This window comes from Podarcis cretensis (genome assembly GCF_951804945.1).
Source record: "Podarcis cretensis genome assembly, chromosome: 12".
Lineage (NCBI taxonomy): Eukaryota > Metazoa > Chordata > Lepidosauria > Squamata > Lacertidae > Podarcis > Podarcis cretensis.
The window spans coordinates 2,771,846-2,787,144 of NC_137181.1; the positions used below are offsets into that span (position 1 = coordinate 2,771,846).

At 45.0% G+C, this 15,299-nt stretch overlaps 2 protein-coding genes across 4 annotated transcripts in view; both read left to right on the top strand.

Moving 5' to 3' along the window:
* Nucleotides 1-6,507, top strand: part of LOC307199082 (KAT8 regulatory NSL complex subunit 1-like) — a 48,525-nt gene extending 42,018 nt beyond the window's left edge. For both annotated transcript variants that reach the window (XM_079946693.1, XM_079946694.1), the window contains exons 11-13: nt 350-462; nt 4,287-4,512; nt 5,432-6,507. In XM_079946693.1, coding sequence (XP_079802819.1) covers nt 350-462; nt 4,287-4,512; nt 5,432-5,713 — 621 coding nt within the window. In that variant the 3' untranslated portion in view covers nt 5,714-6,507. The remainder of the gene's footprint in view (nt 1-349; nt 463-4,286; nt 4,513-5,431) is intronic.
* A 7,246-nt stretch (nt 6,508-13,753) lies between these two features.
* The window catches only part of SMARCC1 (SWI/SNF related BAF chromatin remodeling complex subunit C1), a 111,235-nt gene continuing 109,689 nt past the window's right edge, over nt 13,754-15,299 (top strand). For both annotated transcript variants that reach the window (XM_079996411.1, XM_079996410.1), the window contains exon 1: nt 13,754-14,083. In XM_079996411.1, coding sequence (XP_079852537.1) covers nt 13,769-14,083 — 315 coding nt within the window. In that variant the 5' untranslated portion in view covers nt 13,754-13,768. The remainder of the gene's footprint in view (nt 14,084-15,299) is intronic.

Genomic DNA, 15,299 nt, shown 5'->3' on the forward strand with positions numbered 1-15,299 from the left:
CAAAGCAAACACATACTCCTTTTGGTTTGTTCTCATTCAAGACTGCAAGACTGAATAACACTGCCATGGAGGAGTGTAAAACCTATTTTGTGTGAGAAAATGTTATCTCCATTCTTGTGTATCCAAAAGGTTTGTATACATATGTTCCATAAATTTAGTTATTAAGGTGCAGAATTGGTTCCATTTTTGGACAAAATTAATGTACTTTTATTAAACTCTTGCACTGCTGGGCCTGTACAGATTATGTGGTTATTTTTCCCGTGTATCTTGGGGTGGGTGGTTCGACAGTATCTATTTAGAAACAGCTTTGACTCTTGAATGCGTCAAAAATAACTTTCTTTTGTCCTAGCTGGAAGATATTTCTGATGAGACATATCTGAACCATCACCAAAAATATGAAGAGCTTGAAAGGGCCCGCTGGGATTCCTGGGCAGGAAGCATTTCCCACAGGCGAGGGAACAGGTATCCTAACATTTGCTGTTAGCTGTGTGTTGTGGAATATTTCTATTCCCAAATCAGATTATATTAAAAACTTTGTTTCCTCCATAACTTGTGAGCAAAGCATTAATGAAGAGTGAGTAAAGTGAACTGTGGTTGGGTGGATTAGGAGTTTTGCATTGAGCCTTAGTAGATAAGATTTAAGTTTCTCTTTAGCTAGGAAATAATTTGATAGCTTTGGGTCAGTTCACACACCCACACATATCCCGCCTAACTGTTGACAGGTTTGAAATAACGAATGAATAAGCTTTTGTTAAGGGTGCTCCAAAAGTATGCAAGCGGGCTTGGAAGCAGCTGTGGAATTTCCCTTATAATAGAGATTTATCATATTTTGAGTCTCTGTTTTCAGAAATTATTATTTTTTTAATAATATTTATTAAATTTTAGTTTAACAATAAAATACATAGATGATAACACAATCTTTTCCAATATCCACATTTCATACTCATCTTTGGACTTCCTCACAACCCTTGTTCCTGCTTTTCTAAACTCATAAATTTTACCAGCAAATTATTAACTTGGTTTAATTCATATAGTATAATTTTCCAATATTAATATCTCAAATTTTGGGATTTAACATACTCTTAATGAAACTTAATCATAAAATGTTACTTATCCAAAATTTATCTTTTCGTCTTCCAATTAAATTTAAATTTATATTCTTTATAACTAGTTTGTTGAAGCCATATTTTTGCTAATCTTACATCTTTCTTAACATTCATACAATTTACAATATTTTTGTAGATAGTCCTTAAATTTCTTCCAGTCTTCCTCCACCAGTTCTTCTCCCAGGTCTCGGATTCTGCCAGTCATCTCCGCCAGTTCCATATAGTCTATCAGTTGCATCTGCCATTCTTCCAGTGTGGGTAATTCTTGAGTTTTCCAGCTTTTAGCGATGAGTATCCTTGCTGCTGTTGTAGCATACATAAAAAAGATTCGATCCTTCTTTTGCACGCTCTGACCAACAATGCCTAAGAGAAAGGCCTCTGGTTTCTTAAGGAAGGTATACTTAAATACCTTTTTCAGTTCATTATAAATCATTTCCTAGAAAACCTTCACTCTAGGGCAAGTCCACCAGAGGTGAAAGAATGTTCCTTCAGCTTCTTTACACTTCCAACATTTATTATCAAACACATGGTATATCTTTGCAAGCTTGACTGGAGTCATGTACCACCTGTATATCATTTTCATAATGTTTTCTTTCAAGGCATTACATGCCGTAAATCTCAAACCTGTGGTCCATAACTTTTCCCAGTCAGCAAACATGATGTTATACCCTATGTCCTGTGCCCATTTTATCATGGCTGATTTGACCGTTTCATCCTGTGTATTCCATTTTAACAGCAAGTTATACATTCTTGAAAGTATCTTAGAGCTGGGTTCTAACAGTTCTGTTTCTAACTTTGATTTTTCCACCTGGAATCCTATCTTTTTGTCCAACTTAAAAACTTCTTTAATCTGAGCATAATGTAGCCAATCTCGCACTTTATCTTTTATTTTCTCCATACTCTGCAACCTCCAGTTATCTCCATCTTTTTCTATTATTTCCCAACATTTCGGCCATTTGGCCTCCATATTGAGTTTTTTCAGGGCCTTAGCCTCCATTGGTGATAACCACCTTGGGGTCTTGTTTTCCAATAAGTCTTTATATTTCAACCAGACATTAAATACTGCTTTTCTGACAACATGGTTCTTGAAAGTCTTATGTATTTTAGCCTTGTCATACCACAGATATGCATGCCAACCAAACGCATTGTTGAATCCTTCCAAATCTAAAACATCAGTGTTCTCAAGAAGTAGCCAGTCTTTCAACCAGCAGAAAGCTGCTGATTCATAATACAACTTTAGGTCTGGCAGGGCAAAGCCCCCTCTTTCTTTAGCATCAGTTAATATCTTAAACTTAATTCTGGGCCTTTTGCCCTGCCAGACAAATTTTGAAATATCTCTCTGCCACCTCCCAAAACACTCCATTTTGTCCACAATCTGCAAAGTTTGAAACAAAAACAACATTTTTGGCAATAGATTCATCTTAATAGCAGCAATACGTCCTGTCAAGGAAAGTTTCAATCTTGACCAAACATCTAGATCCCTTTTAATTTCAGACCAACATTTTTCATAATTGTCTTTAAATAAATTCCTGTTCTTCGCTGTTATGTTTACCCCTAGGTATCTTACTTTTTTAACCACATTTAATTCTGTCTCTTTCTGAAACCTTTCTGATTCTGAAAAAGTCAATTTTTTTTCTAAAACCTTGGTTTTTTGCTTATTAAGTTTAAATCCCGCCTCTCGACCAAACTCATAAATCAGTTGCAATACCCTTTTAGTACTAGGCTCTGGCTCCTGTAAGGTCAAAACTAGGTCATCTGCAAATGCTTTCAGTTTATATTGTTTCGCTCCGACCTGGATACCTTCCACCAACCGCTCTCCTCTGATCATATTCAAGAGCACTTCTAGGACCGATATAAATAACAAAGGGGATATAGGGCAACCTTGTCGTGTTCCTTTTTCAATTCTAAACTCTTCTGTCACCACATTGTTGACTATCAGTTTTGCCTTTTGCTCTGAATAAATTGCCTCTATCCCATTGTAAAACCCCCGCCCCACTCCCATTCCTTCCAAATTTTTCTTCATAAACTTCCAGGAGATATTGTCAAAGGCCTTCTCCGCGTCTATAAAAATCAAGACTGCTTTTGTATTGATGTTTGTTTGCAAGAGTTCCAAAATATCAATAATGTTCCTTGTGTTTGCAAACAAATGTCTACCTGGGAGAAAGCCTGCCTGGTCCTTGTGAATTACTTCATTTAAAACTTTTTTAAGTCTACTTGCTAAGATGTCTGCAAATATTTTGTAATCCACATTTAGGAGGGAGATGGGGCGGTAATTCTTAAGTTGTGTCTTTTCAGTTTCTAGTTTGGGTATCAATGTGATGAAAGCTTCTTTCCACGACTCCGGTGCCTTCTTCCCCTCCATAATTTCATTGCAAACCTCCATTAATGGGTGTATCAAATAGTCTTTCAATGTCTTATAATATTTGGAGGTAAGCCCATCTGGCCCTGGAGACTTGCCCAGTTGCATGTTCTGAATGGCCTCCTCAATCTCTAATTGTGTTATTTTATAATTCAGGATTGTTCTATTCCGCAGAGACAACTTTGGTAAACCATTCTTCTTTAGAAACTGTTCTATCTCTGATTCATTTTGCGGCTGTGTTTTCAGAAATTAATGGAGTAAGAGCAGGTAGGAAGAGAATTGGCTTCCATGAAAATTTGGAAACATCAATACAGCATAACAGGATGAGTGAAATCACACACACACACCCTCTGTCTGTAGGAAGATTTACTATTGGATCTCATTTTAATTTCAGAGCCTTAGTATCCTGGGCTGCTGCAAACACTGAGGACTAGAATTATTGCAATATGTGGCAGCTAAAATCTCTGTATTAAGCCACATTCCCTTGCTTAAACCAGGCAGAACCTCTCTAGTAGTTTACCCTCATTGTCAAATCTATGAGTAGAATTATTGCCAGAGTGAAAGTGCTGGCTGTAAATATGGCAGTGAAAAGTCAAGTGGACTTTCCCTCCCACCCCGCCTGTTCCTGTTGTTTTTAAAGAGTGCGCAGTATGGGTGAAGAGTTCATTTTGAAATTCTGCATGATACCTTGGCTATAGGCCTTGCTGCTCCTGAGTTTGCACTTCTTTGAGTTTTGCAGTTCTCACATGTAACAGTTGTCCTCACAGTGTGGCTTCACATTGGCAGTGTGATTGTTTTTTTGTGGCGTGTTCTTCTTTTAGGAGCTCTAGCAGAGCAGATGGCCGATGGATTCCTCAGCCGGGCTCTCCAGATGCCACGTCACATAATCTTAACCATCTCCAGTATGCAAATTCTCCCATGGGGTCTCTCAGCCCAGAACTTTCCAATGTTCTGCAGCCCCTCCCCATAAAGGGCAGGGGCAGAAACAGTCTGTCCTTTAGTGAAGATACAAGTTTCTCCTTCTCAGAAATGGACGAAGATATTCAGGTGAGGACCTGTGTTTCTACTTGGAGAGCTCGTATACAGCCTGTTTACTTGGCAAACCATACATATTCGAAGCTTTTCCGTCATCTTCATTGCCCACCATGGTCACTCAGTCAGAGTTATAAAATGACGTCACCATCTTGGATTTGCCATGAAAGACAACAGAATACAATCGAAGAATTGCTCACAAGCATTTCTGGGGCTGAAGGGGATGCAAATAAACCTTCTATATTTGGACTTTGAATGTATCATTGCAGTGGATTGTTTGCATTTGTGTGCTGTGGGTTACTGGGGGGGGGGGGGACAGAAGTTAAACCTTGTAACCTTCCTTCCAAAAAGGTGTCACAATAAGGTTCATATACCATGGTTTGTAAAGGCAGCCAAACGAGAGTATTGAAACTAGTTTGCAAACTTCGTTGTCTTTGATCTTACCACAGTTAAGGAGACACAGCTAAGACAGTTAAGGCACCTACTGTGTCTGTCTGTGCCCCACTGAAATAGGAGTAAGCCAATGAAGCTGAATGTAAGGCAGATGAAGAATGACAGCTGACATGCATCTCTAAAGCACGGTTTGCTTAAATGCTTATTCTATAGCGTGGCCTTTTAATTGTGCTTAGCATGATATGTGAGCTGAGCACCTTGGCATCTTGTTGCCAGTGACTTAAAACAGCTTCTCATTCCATGGAAGGCATCATATTTATCAATATAAAGAAAGTGGCATATATAAACTAGACCTGTGAATAAGGGTTGAGAGGATGATTACTGTTGATTTTGTTGTTCCTTCAAGAGAAAACCTCTGTTTTTTAATCTCATCCATGCAAGATGGAAGCATGCACAATCTCTCTCTTTCTGGCGCCTCCTCCTCAAATGACAATAATATATTCTATTCCGTTAACGCTGCTGCTCTTTCTCTCTGTCGTAGAACGTCCAGCCGTGGGAGCCCCGCACATTCCCCCTTTCCGACACAGAGTATAAGGCGCTTCAGGACCCACCGTGCGAAGCTCCTGGCAAGCAGACGAGTACCATTCAGCAGTGGAACTCTAGGAGCAATCAGGGCTTGAGGACTAACAATATAAATTCCAGCGCTTCTAATCCTAGGGAGCCATTTGTATCCGGTTGGCAGGTGCAACCAGGCGTCAGCAAGCCGCAAGACGAGTTTGCAGGCCAGCCCTGCGTCCCGCCAGTGCTCATCAACAACAGATGAGCGTTTGGGCCCCATGATAACCCGTGGAAGAGTTGCACCCATACTCTATAGATTGGTATCACAGAGCTTGGCTGACGAGTTGGCCTAGCAAGGCAGTGGCGGCAGAGAGCACTGCTGTGCCTGGAGCAGAGGTCCAGCTGTGAACTTGGAGCTCCTGCTCCCCTAGATCAGTAAGGGCTGGACAGGCAGCAGCAGAGGCAAGGTGCTGGGCCTCCCTAGTGTGGTAAGAGGGGGGGGGGCATCCAGGAAAGCCCAGTTGCAGGTTGTTTCTGGGCAGAATAACTCTTGCGCCTCGCTGGCAAGGTTAGGTGCTGGTGCCACAAGTGCAGCAGCCCAAGGTGTAACCCAAAAAGGGAGCAGCAAAGAGGATGGAAGACACAGCAAAAGAAGGGGGGAGGCTGAGCTGTTTCAATTTGGTTGTCTGTTACTCAGGTAACACTTCTTTGAAAGGGTGCCAGTCAGTTGAACATGGAGCCCTCATGAGGTTTTTATGCCACTTTTGGGGGCAGGAGTAAAGTATCGATTGTGGAAACTCACACAGATCACAGTCTTTGTCCTGGTGCCGCAGATGGCAGCAAGGGATATAACCAAGGGGTAGTTGGCGTGTGTGTGTGTGTGAGCGCTGAATAAATGCCTGTAGGGGGGACCAGATGCTTCCCCTACAAATTTTTCATAATGGTTTTTAATTTTTAAATGTAGTTCCGAAATCACTGATTCTCTAACATGCAAATCATGTTTTCTTGGCCTTGCAGAAATGCTATTGTTGCTAATAATAAACAATAAATCATGATAAAGCTTGTTTGTTTTTTTACACTTCCTTCAGAGAAACTGTAAATCTTGTTCATTGTATGGGATGTTCTAATTTATCTCCCAGCACATGAAATAAAACGTGACAGGTTGGATGTCTTGGGTGGCCGTTTTGTTATTGTTGTCCTCCTGATTAAGGATCTGGTCGTTAAAAAAATGGGATTGAACTTCATAATATTTTAAACACCCAGGTAGTTTGATTTACCTTTTGAAATCCATTCTCTGATGGAATGTGTGTGTGTCTTTAAACAAAGCTGGCGAGGATTCAGTTTTGCCTCCAGTAGAAAGGGATTTCCATTCTACTCAATAACCTACAATCCGTTTTCTTAAATTCCATGGCGTTTCTCTTGTGACGCTTCATCAGGATTAGCTCAGTAAACTTGCTACTGAAAGGTTTGCCTAGCAGTGTTTCCCAACCTTGTGCCTCCAGCTGTTTTTGGACTACAATTCCCACCATCCCTTGCCACTGGTCTTGCTAGTCAGGGATGATGGGAGTTGTAGTTCAAAAACAGCTGGAGGCACAAGGTTGGGAAACACTGGCTAGAGGAGGCAACGTTCAAGGAGGCAGTGCAGGGTTGTTGTCAAAGTTAGAGCAACTTCAAGAAGTTTGGTAATGTCTCACTTCTCTAAGGTTTTTTTTTTTTTTACAACATCCAAATCCACTCAATCATACTTGCACCCCCTCCAAAGTTTGGATCTAGCGAAGCTAGCGCCAGCACTGTCTAGTAGGCACACACTTTGTGTCGTTCTGTATGTAGACTCCCTTCTGTCATTTTGGCATTTTCATATTTGAGCTCTGTTTATAACTTGAGTCATGAAAGGCTTATGTGCCAGGAATGACTTCACAGCATGTTGTGCAAAAATCCTGTGAAAACAGGAGAAAAAATAAAGCTAGTGACTCTTACAAACACAGCAGCAAAGTCTTTTTCCTTTGCATAAACTCGCATTTGTTTTTCGGGTCATCTTGCCTTGGGTTGAGCACAGCTGAGAAAAGTCAACGAGCATAAATGTTTCACTACCAGAGAAACTTTTTCTGACATTGTCCCTGGCAGGGCAGCTACTGTGGCTTGACTGACCCGGATTATGGTTGTTGACTGACAAGGCAATCCTATACATGTTTGCTATGAAGTCACAGAATGATAAGAGTTAGAAGGGATTCACCCCCCCAAGGGCCATCTAGTCCAACCCCCTGCAATCCAATACAATACAATTTCCTTTATTCGACCGATAGAAATAAAACACAATACAGAATTATAAACTAAAACATCATAGGGGCACATAAATAAGGTAGGGCCACAGTACTAAACCTCTCATAGATAACCTGCATCAAGGCATTCAGTTATACGTTTCCGACACTTGAGTGCCAGGAAAAGGAATTTAGCCACTGACAAGGTTGTTTTCCCAGAAGACTTATTTAGCAGATATGCTGTCTGCTTTCCTCTTTGTCGGGGACTAAGCTGGGGTAAGTATGGGGTTATAAGATACTGTCTTAAATCGTTGTAGAAGGGACAGCTCAGTAAAATGTGCTCTGTGGATTCTACCTCACCCAACGCACAATGGCATAATCTCTGGTCATATGGGACTCCTCCATATCTTCTCTTCAGAACCGCCGAGTCAAGAACATTCAGCCTAGCCGCGGTAAATAGTCTGCGGTATTCCACGTAGTGGATATCCGTCAGGTAGCGAGCTGGAGCAGCTCGGTACATCTGCTCCCCCAGAAACAACCCAGGTTTCACACGGGCTATGTCCTCTTGTCTGGCAATATCCCTTAATCTTTGGGCGATCACCGCCTTTGCGTGGCTATACGTCATGGACTCTATATAAAGGGAGGACAACCCGCACTTCTGCACTTCCTCCGCTATCTCCCCTTCCCATGGAGATTTAAAGTTATCCCTCAGAATCAAGGGGGCCAAACCCACCGGTCTGAAACAGAGCTTAAGCCATAGTCATAATTGCAGCTAAAGAATTGCAGCTAAAGAATCCCTGACAGATTGCCATCCAGCCTGTGTTTCAAAACCTCCAATGAAGCACAGTCTACCACCTTCAAAGGGCTTCACAAGTGTGTATAGGATTGCAGCCTGTGAAGTAGCATGAACCATAGAACCTCTGTTTAAAAATCTCCAAGGAAGGGGAGTCCACGATATGATACGATAATCTTTATTGTCATTGTCCCATACAGAACAACGAAATTGAAAAATCTACATCAGACATTCAAAAACCAACACGCCTGCTATCCCAGCCTGGTTAACCCCCTAAAAACTGTGATACCCCATAATTAAATACAATATACTCCCATAGAGACTACCTTAAAGGTAAAGGTAAAGGGACCCCTGACCATTAGGTCCAGTCGTGGCCGACTCTGGGGTTGCGGCGCTCATCTCGCTTTATTGGCCGAGGGAGCCGACATACAGCTTCCAGGTCATGTGGCCAGTATGACTAAGCCACTTCTGGTGAACCAGAGCAGCGCACGGAAACGCCGTTTACCTTCCCGCCAGAGTGGTACCTATTTATCTACTTGCACTTTGACATGCTTTCAACGTGCTAGGTTGGCAGGAGCAGGGACCGGGGAACTGGAGCTCACCCCATCGCGGGGATTCGAACCGCGACCTTCTGATCAGCAAGCCCTAGTGTCTGTGGTTTAACCCAGAGCGCCACCCGCGTCCCTTAGAGACTACCTTACACTGCGTTTAAAACCAAAATCGCATTTGGGTAGAAACTGTTTCTCAGGTGGCTAGTCCTAGTCTTTATAACCCTGTACCTTCTTCCAGAAGGCAGAAGCTGAAAGAGATCATTTCCAGGGTGTGCACTATCCTGCGCTATCTCTGCAGCTTTCTTAGGGCACCTGGAAGCGTAGATTTGATCCAAGGTGGGAAGAGTGCACCCAATTATGCTCTCTGCAGTCTTTACAACCCTGGACAGCATTAGTTTTCCCCTGACCGTGCAGCTCCCAAACCACACATACAGACTGTAAGTTAATACTCTCTCAACAGTACAATGGTAAAATGCCTTCAACGGGTACTTTGAGAGATTATTTTTCTAGAGGATTCTCAGCAAATATAACCTCTGCTGTGCTCTCTTCATCAGGTCTTTACTGTTTTCTCAACTCCATTCCCAGAATTCGAAACACCGAGACCTGTTCCACACACTTCCCCTCAACTATTAGGCAGGTAGCCGTGTTCGTCTGATGCAGTCGAAATAATAATAATAAAAATGTCCAGCAGCAGCTTAGAGACCAACTAAGTTCTGGGTATAAGCTTTCGTGGTATCTGAAGAAGTGTGCATGCACACGAAAGCTTATACCCAGAACAAACTTAGTTGGTCTCTAAGGTGCTACTGGACAATTTTTTATTTTTATTTTATTTTGTCTCAAAGTTAGGAGCATAAAAGCTGTGTATCCAGCTTCGTCTCCACTGACTGACAGCAACTCTGGCATTTCTGAGGTGGGTGCTATTTCCCAGCCCTGTGCTTGGGATTGAACCTGGGACTTTATCCATACAAAGCAGTACCACTGAGCTATGGCTCAGCTTCAAGAGCTTCTAACATTCAGCTCTAGCCACCTCAGTGCCATAGGAAACTCCTTTTTAGGAGTCCGACTTTTGAACAACCCAGTTCTGTGTTGCCTGTGACTGCCAGCAGCTCTGCAGCGGACATTCCCAGCCCTGTCAGAAAATGGTATTAATGATTGAATTGGGTCCTTTACCACCGAGTTACTCCCCTATTATTTTGTATATTTCAAGCATTTGTACCCTGCTGTCAGCCAAAAGGGCTACAGTCAATGAAAACGCAGACAGGCTTATGATCTAAGAAAACACATCACATAAAGGGCAAGGAACAAGGAAGGCAGGGGGGCGGGCGGGCGGGCCTCCAGCACCCATTTCTTTTTAAATATACCGTAATCTTAGTTTTCCAGACTTAATACTTCAAATACATATTATACATTTATTTTATTTTTTTAAAAAATAATTTTTATTAACAGGCCAATCACATCACATTATCCAAATCACATTAGTTCCAAATTATACAGCCAAATTTTAAATTTTGTTGGGGGTACCCATACATCAAGCTCCGCACGAGTCCAAAACTCCGCACGAGTCCAAACATCACTTATATTACTGCTTTAATTAGACAGTTCTATCCAGTTCAATCCAGATAGTCCTTTATTACTTTCTTTCTGTTCTCGTTGTTATCGTATATTCCTTTCTTTGCGATCTCTGATAATTTTCACAAGCAGATTGAAAACAGGCATCCTCTGTGTGGGTTTTGTACTCTTCAAAGATCATATCACTCAGGGACAGCCTCTGTTCAACGCTTCCATAAAAAAAAAAAAAAAAATCTTCGGTCTGTCCTTTACTTTTCTCAGGCTTGCCAAATAAATCAAATGAATCAGGAGGCTCTGTCAGGTCAAGCTTGCGTTCCAACATTCCTTCTCTTTCGAACGATCCTGATTCTCCTCCCCCTGTCCTCCTTTCTCCAGCAAGCCTGTCTTGGCGAGACGCCATTTTTAAACTGCGTCATAAAATTTTTCCTCTTTCTCACCGTTCACCAATCCTCTCTCCTGTTATAATCCATCCCACACAGTTCTTGAATTCCTGCTTGTGATTAATAAAAACCCAACGATCTTATTTCTATCTGGGGTGAAGGGTTATTAATATCACATCGTGCAAAGAAAAAAAAAGTTTTTTCTTCCACCCCCCCTTCATTCCAAACATACAGTCTCCTAGTAGTGATTCATCAGAAGATTTCCTTATCCATCCGTCACTCCCGGTCACAGAGATCCATTAATCAGCAGTCTTATCTCTCGAACATTACTTGATGTATGTGCTTCAGCTTCATTCCAATCATATGTTTCCAATTATAATTCCGAGCTGAAGCTAACCAGCACGCGCTAATTGGAATCGGCGTCAGGAAGATCTGACTTCACCGAGGGCTCGTGCCAAGTGTTCGGCACCCCCATTTCTCAGATCACGGGGTGCATTGTGAACACCGCTGGCAAGGCAGCGCCCCCCGTCTCCTGGGGGAGGGTAGGAAGACTGCATACTTCCCATAGCAGCCCCTTAATTACCTCGTATGGGTCAGAGAGATGTTATTGTCGGCCATCTTCCAACGCGCCACCTGGTGGCCCCCCCAGATACATATTATACATTTATAGTTTGCTCCTATGAGCTGACTTCCCTGCTTCCTTCTTCTGACTTCTTTATGTCGCTTCTATTTTTTTCACATTGTCTTTATCCATTCTATATTCTTAATATATTCTATATTCTTAATCCAGGGGAATTAAGACTAAGAGACCTGAGTGGGGGGGTGGCGCTCGTGTAATCTCACTGTATACAAGTTGTACAAGTGACAATAAAGTATTTCAATATATTGTTGTTCTGCTTACACATTTGTCCATAGATTGTCTGTAAATAAATAAGCCCTTTTATATATACAATTCTTGTTGTCTATCTATCTATTATTTGCAGGTACCATTGATTACTTTAATTACATTGTACTGATTATTCCAATGAAAGTATTTATCTTACACATTATGAGGTTTCTTTCGGTTCTACTGGTTTCTCAATTTCACACAAATCTTTCCTACCTACAACATAATTTTCTTCCATTCTGTTTGAAATCTTTCATCGCCCTGTTGTCGGATTTTCCCAGGCCCCCATTTCTCGCGAGTTCTTCCTGTATTGACCAGCTGGCAGTTCAGGGGCAGGAGGCGCCTGATGGAGCTGGGTTTTTGGCAAAGCTGATGGAGCGAGCCTTCTGCAGCCTCTCCCTCCTGCTGTCGTTTTTGCTCCTTCTGCATAATGCAGAATTGCACGCTCAATTAACTGCATATTCAACTAGGCACAACAGATCCGAGTAATTGGTGGGGATCCCTTTTTCCCCCCCAAAAAATATTTATTAGGTTTTTATAAAAAAATTAAAAAAGCACTTAACAACCAAAAAAATAATAATAACAAAACACATAAACCAAAATACACATACAACAAATCAGAAAAACAAAATACACATAGAACAGGTCAGAAAAACAAGATACAGAAAAAATAAAATTCCTTCCAACGAAAAAAGTAAGAACTAAAAACTCCATCTTTTAAATTCATGATTAATTAACTATCTTTCTTGACTTCCTCACGCCTCCCTTTTTTGTGTTCCTCTTTACCCAATCTGATACAGCAAATCCTTACCCTCTTTCAGAACTCATTTCTAATTATTAAACTCATTCTATTATGTCTCTGGGGACGCAGGTGGCGCTGTGGGTTAAAGCCTCAGCGCCTAGGACTTGCCGATCGAAAGGTCGGCGGTTCGAATCCCTGCGGCGGGGTGCGCTCCCGCTGCTCGGTCCCAGCGCCTGCCAGCCTAGCAGTTCGAAAGCACCTCCGGGTGCAAGTAGATAAATAGGGACCGCTTACCAGCGGGAAGGTAAACGGCGTTTCCGTGTGCGACTCTGGCTCGCCAGAGCAGTGATGTCACGCTGGCCACGTGACCCGGAAGTGTCTCCGGACAGCGCTGGCCCCTGGCCTCTTGAGTGAGATGGGCGCACAACCCCAGAGTCTGTCAAGACTGGCCCGTACGGGCAGGGGTACCTTTACCTTTACCTTTATTATGTCTCCGATCTTTCCTCCTTGTGTTTAAACACCTTTAACATAATATTTACTTTTGACATAATAGCTTTTGTCTTTCACCCCTTTTCTATCACATTTTTGCATATTTTTTCACACTGTATCACTAATGCCTTATTATTTTCATATCCAACATCCTTTTAACATTCATACACTTTACAGTGTTTCTGCAGATAGTCCTTAAACTTCTTCCAGTCCTCTTCCACCGATTCTTCTCCCAGGTCTCGGATTCTGCTCCAGCTCCCCCCCTCAGCGCGCAGGCGCACAGCTTTTCCCGGCACGCCTGCGCAGAGAGAGAGAGAGAGAGGGGGGGGGGAAAGCATCGCTCCAGCCTCGCCCATGCGCACATCCTCCAGGAGGCCTGGCCCGCCCGCACCTGGCGCCTGCGCGGAGAGGGCGTCGCAAGGGTGGGGGGGGGAGGTGCGGCCGTATAAACGGCCCTCGGCACGCATGCGCCGGGCCAGCACTCCCGCCTCCTGAGCCAGCGCGAGGAGCCGGCGTCCCGCGCGCACGCGGGGAAGGCGCCGCGTGAGGCAAGAGCGAGTGGGAGGCTGGTCCGCTGCGCGTGCGCGCGGGAGAGTGGCGGCGGCGGTGTGGCAGCCGCTGCCGCCGCGGCGGCGTCCCGCGGGCTCTGCGCATGCGCGGGGCCAAGAGAGTGGGAGGCGTCGGGCCCCGGCGGCGGTGGCGGCGGCGGAGGAGGCGCGGAAGGCCGGGAAGGACAATGGCGGCGGCGGCGGCGGCGGCCGCCTCAGCAGCAGCAGCGGCGGCGGCGGTGCCTGCAGGCGGCGGGGTGCTGGGGGGCGCGCCCGGCTCGGGGGTCTCCTCCTCCGCCGCCCCGTTGTCGGCGTCGCGGCGCAAGGACGGCGGCCCCTCGGGGAAGTTCTGGGAGAGCCCCGACACCGTCTCTCAGCTGGACGCCGCGCGGGCCTGGCTCGGCAAGCACTGCAAGAAGGTGAGGAGGCTCAGGACCAGGAGCAGGCCCCGGCGTCGCCTGAGGAGAAAGAGGCCTCGCCTTCTTCCCCTCAGGGGGCCCCGCTTGCCCGCCCGCCCGCCCCTCCTCCTCTCCTCTCCTCTCCTCACGGGCCCCTTTCCTTCCCTCGGCCAGGGAGGGAGGGAGGGAGGGCGGGGCCTCAGGGGGGAAGCCGCCCCTCCCCCTCCCAACCCCGGACCCTCGGCCCCAGGGAGCCTCCCCGGACAAAGGGAGGCGACTTGAGTGCCAAAAACAAACAAAAACCCAAGATGGGAGGTGATGGGGGGGGCGGCCTCGGTCCTGTATACCTGAAGGAGCGTCTCCACCCCCATCATTCTGCCCGGACGCTGAGGTCCAGCGCCGAGGGCCTTCTGGCGGTTCCCTCATTGCAAGAAGCAAAGCTACAGGGAACCAGGCAGAGGGCCTTCTCGGTGGTGGCGCCCGCCCTGTGGAACGCCCTCCCACCAGATGTCAAAGAGATAAACAACTACCTGACATTCAGAAGACATCTGAAGGCAGCCCTGTTCAGGGAAGTTTTTAATATGTAATGCCGTACTGTTTTTAACAGTGATTGGGAGCCGCCCAGAGTGGCTGGGGAAACTCAGCCAGATGGGCGGGGTATAAATAATAAATTATTATTATTATTATTGTTATGAAGTGCCTCCGAAATCAGCGGGATTTACTCCCGAGTAAGGGTGTGCAGAATAAGGAGGAGGGAAGCCGCGTGGGGACACAAAGGGGGCCAGGTGTGTTGTTGTTGTTGTTGTTTAGTCGTTTAGTCGTGTCCGCCTCTTCGTGACCCCCTGGACCAGAGCACGCCTGGCACTCCTGTCCTCCACTGCCCCCCGCAGCTTGGTCAGACTCATGCTGGTAACCTCGAAAACACTATCCAACCATCTCGTCCTCTGTCGTCCCCTTCTCCTTGTGCCCTCCATCTTTCCCAACATCAGGGTCTTCTCCAGGGAGTCTTCTCTTCTCCTGAGGTGGCCAAAGTATTGGAGCCTCAGCTTCAGGATCTGTCCTTCCAGTGAGCACTCAGGGCTGATTTCCTTCAGAATGGAGAGGTTGGATCTTCTTGCAGTCCATGGGACTCTCAAGAGTCTCCTCCAGCAGGGGCCAGGTGTAGGCGAGGGAAATGAAGGGAGCGACCTGGTGGGAGACACGGGGGGGGGGGTGTGAGGGATGGGCGTCCTCTCTG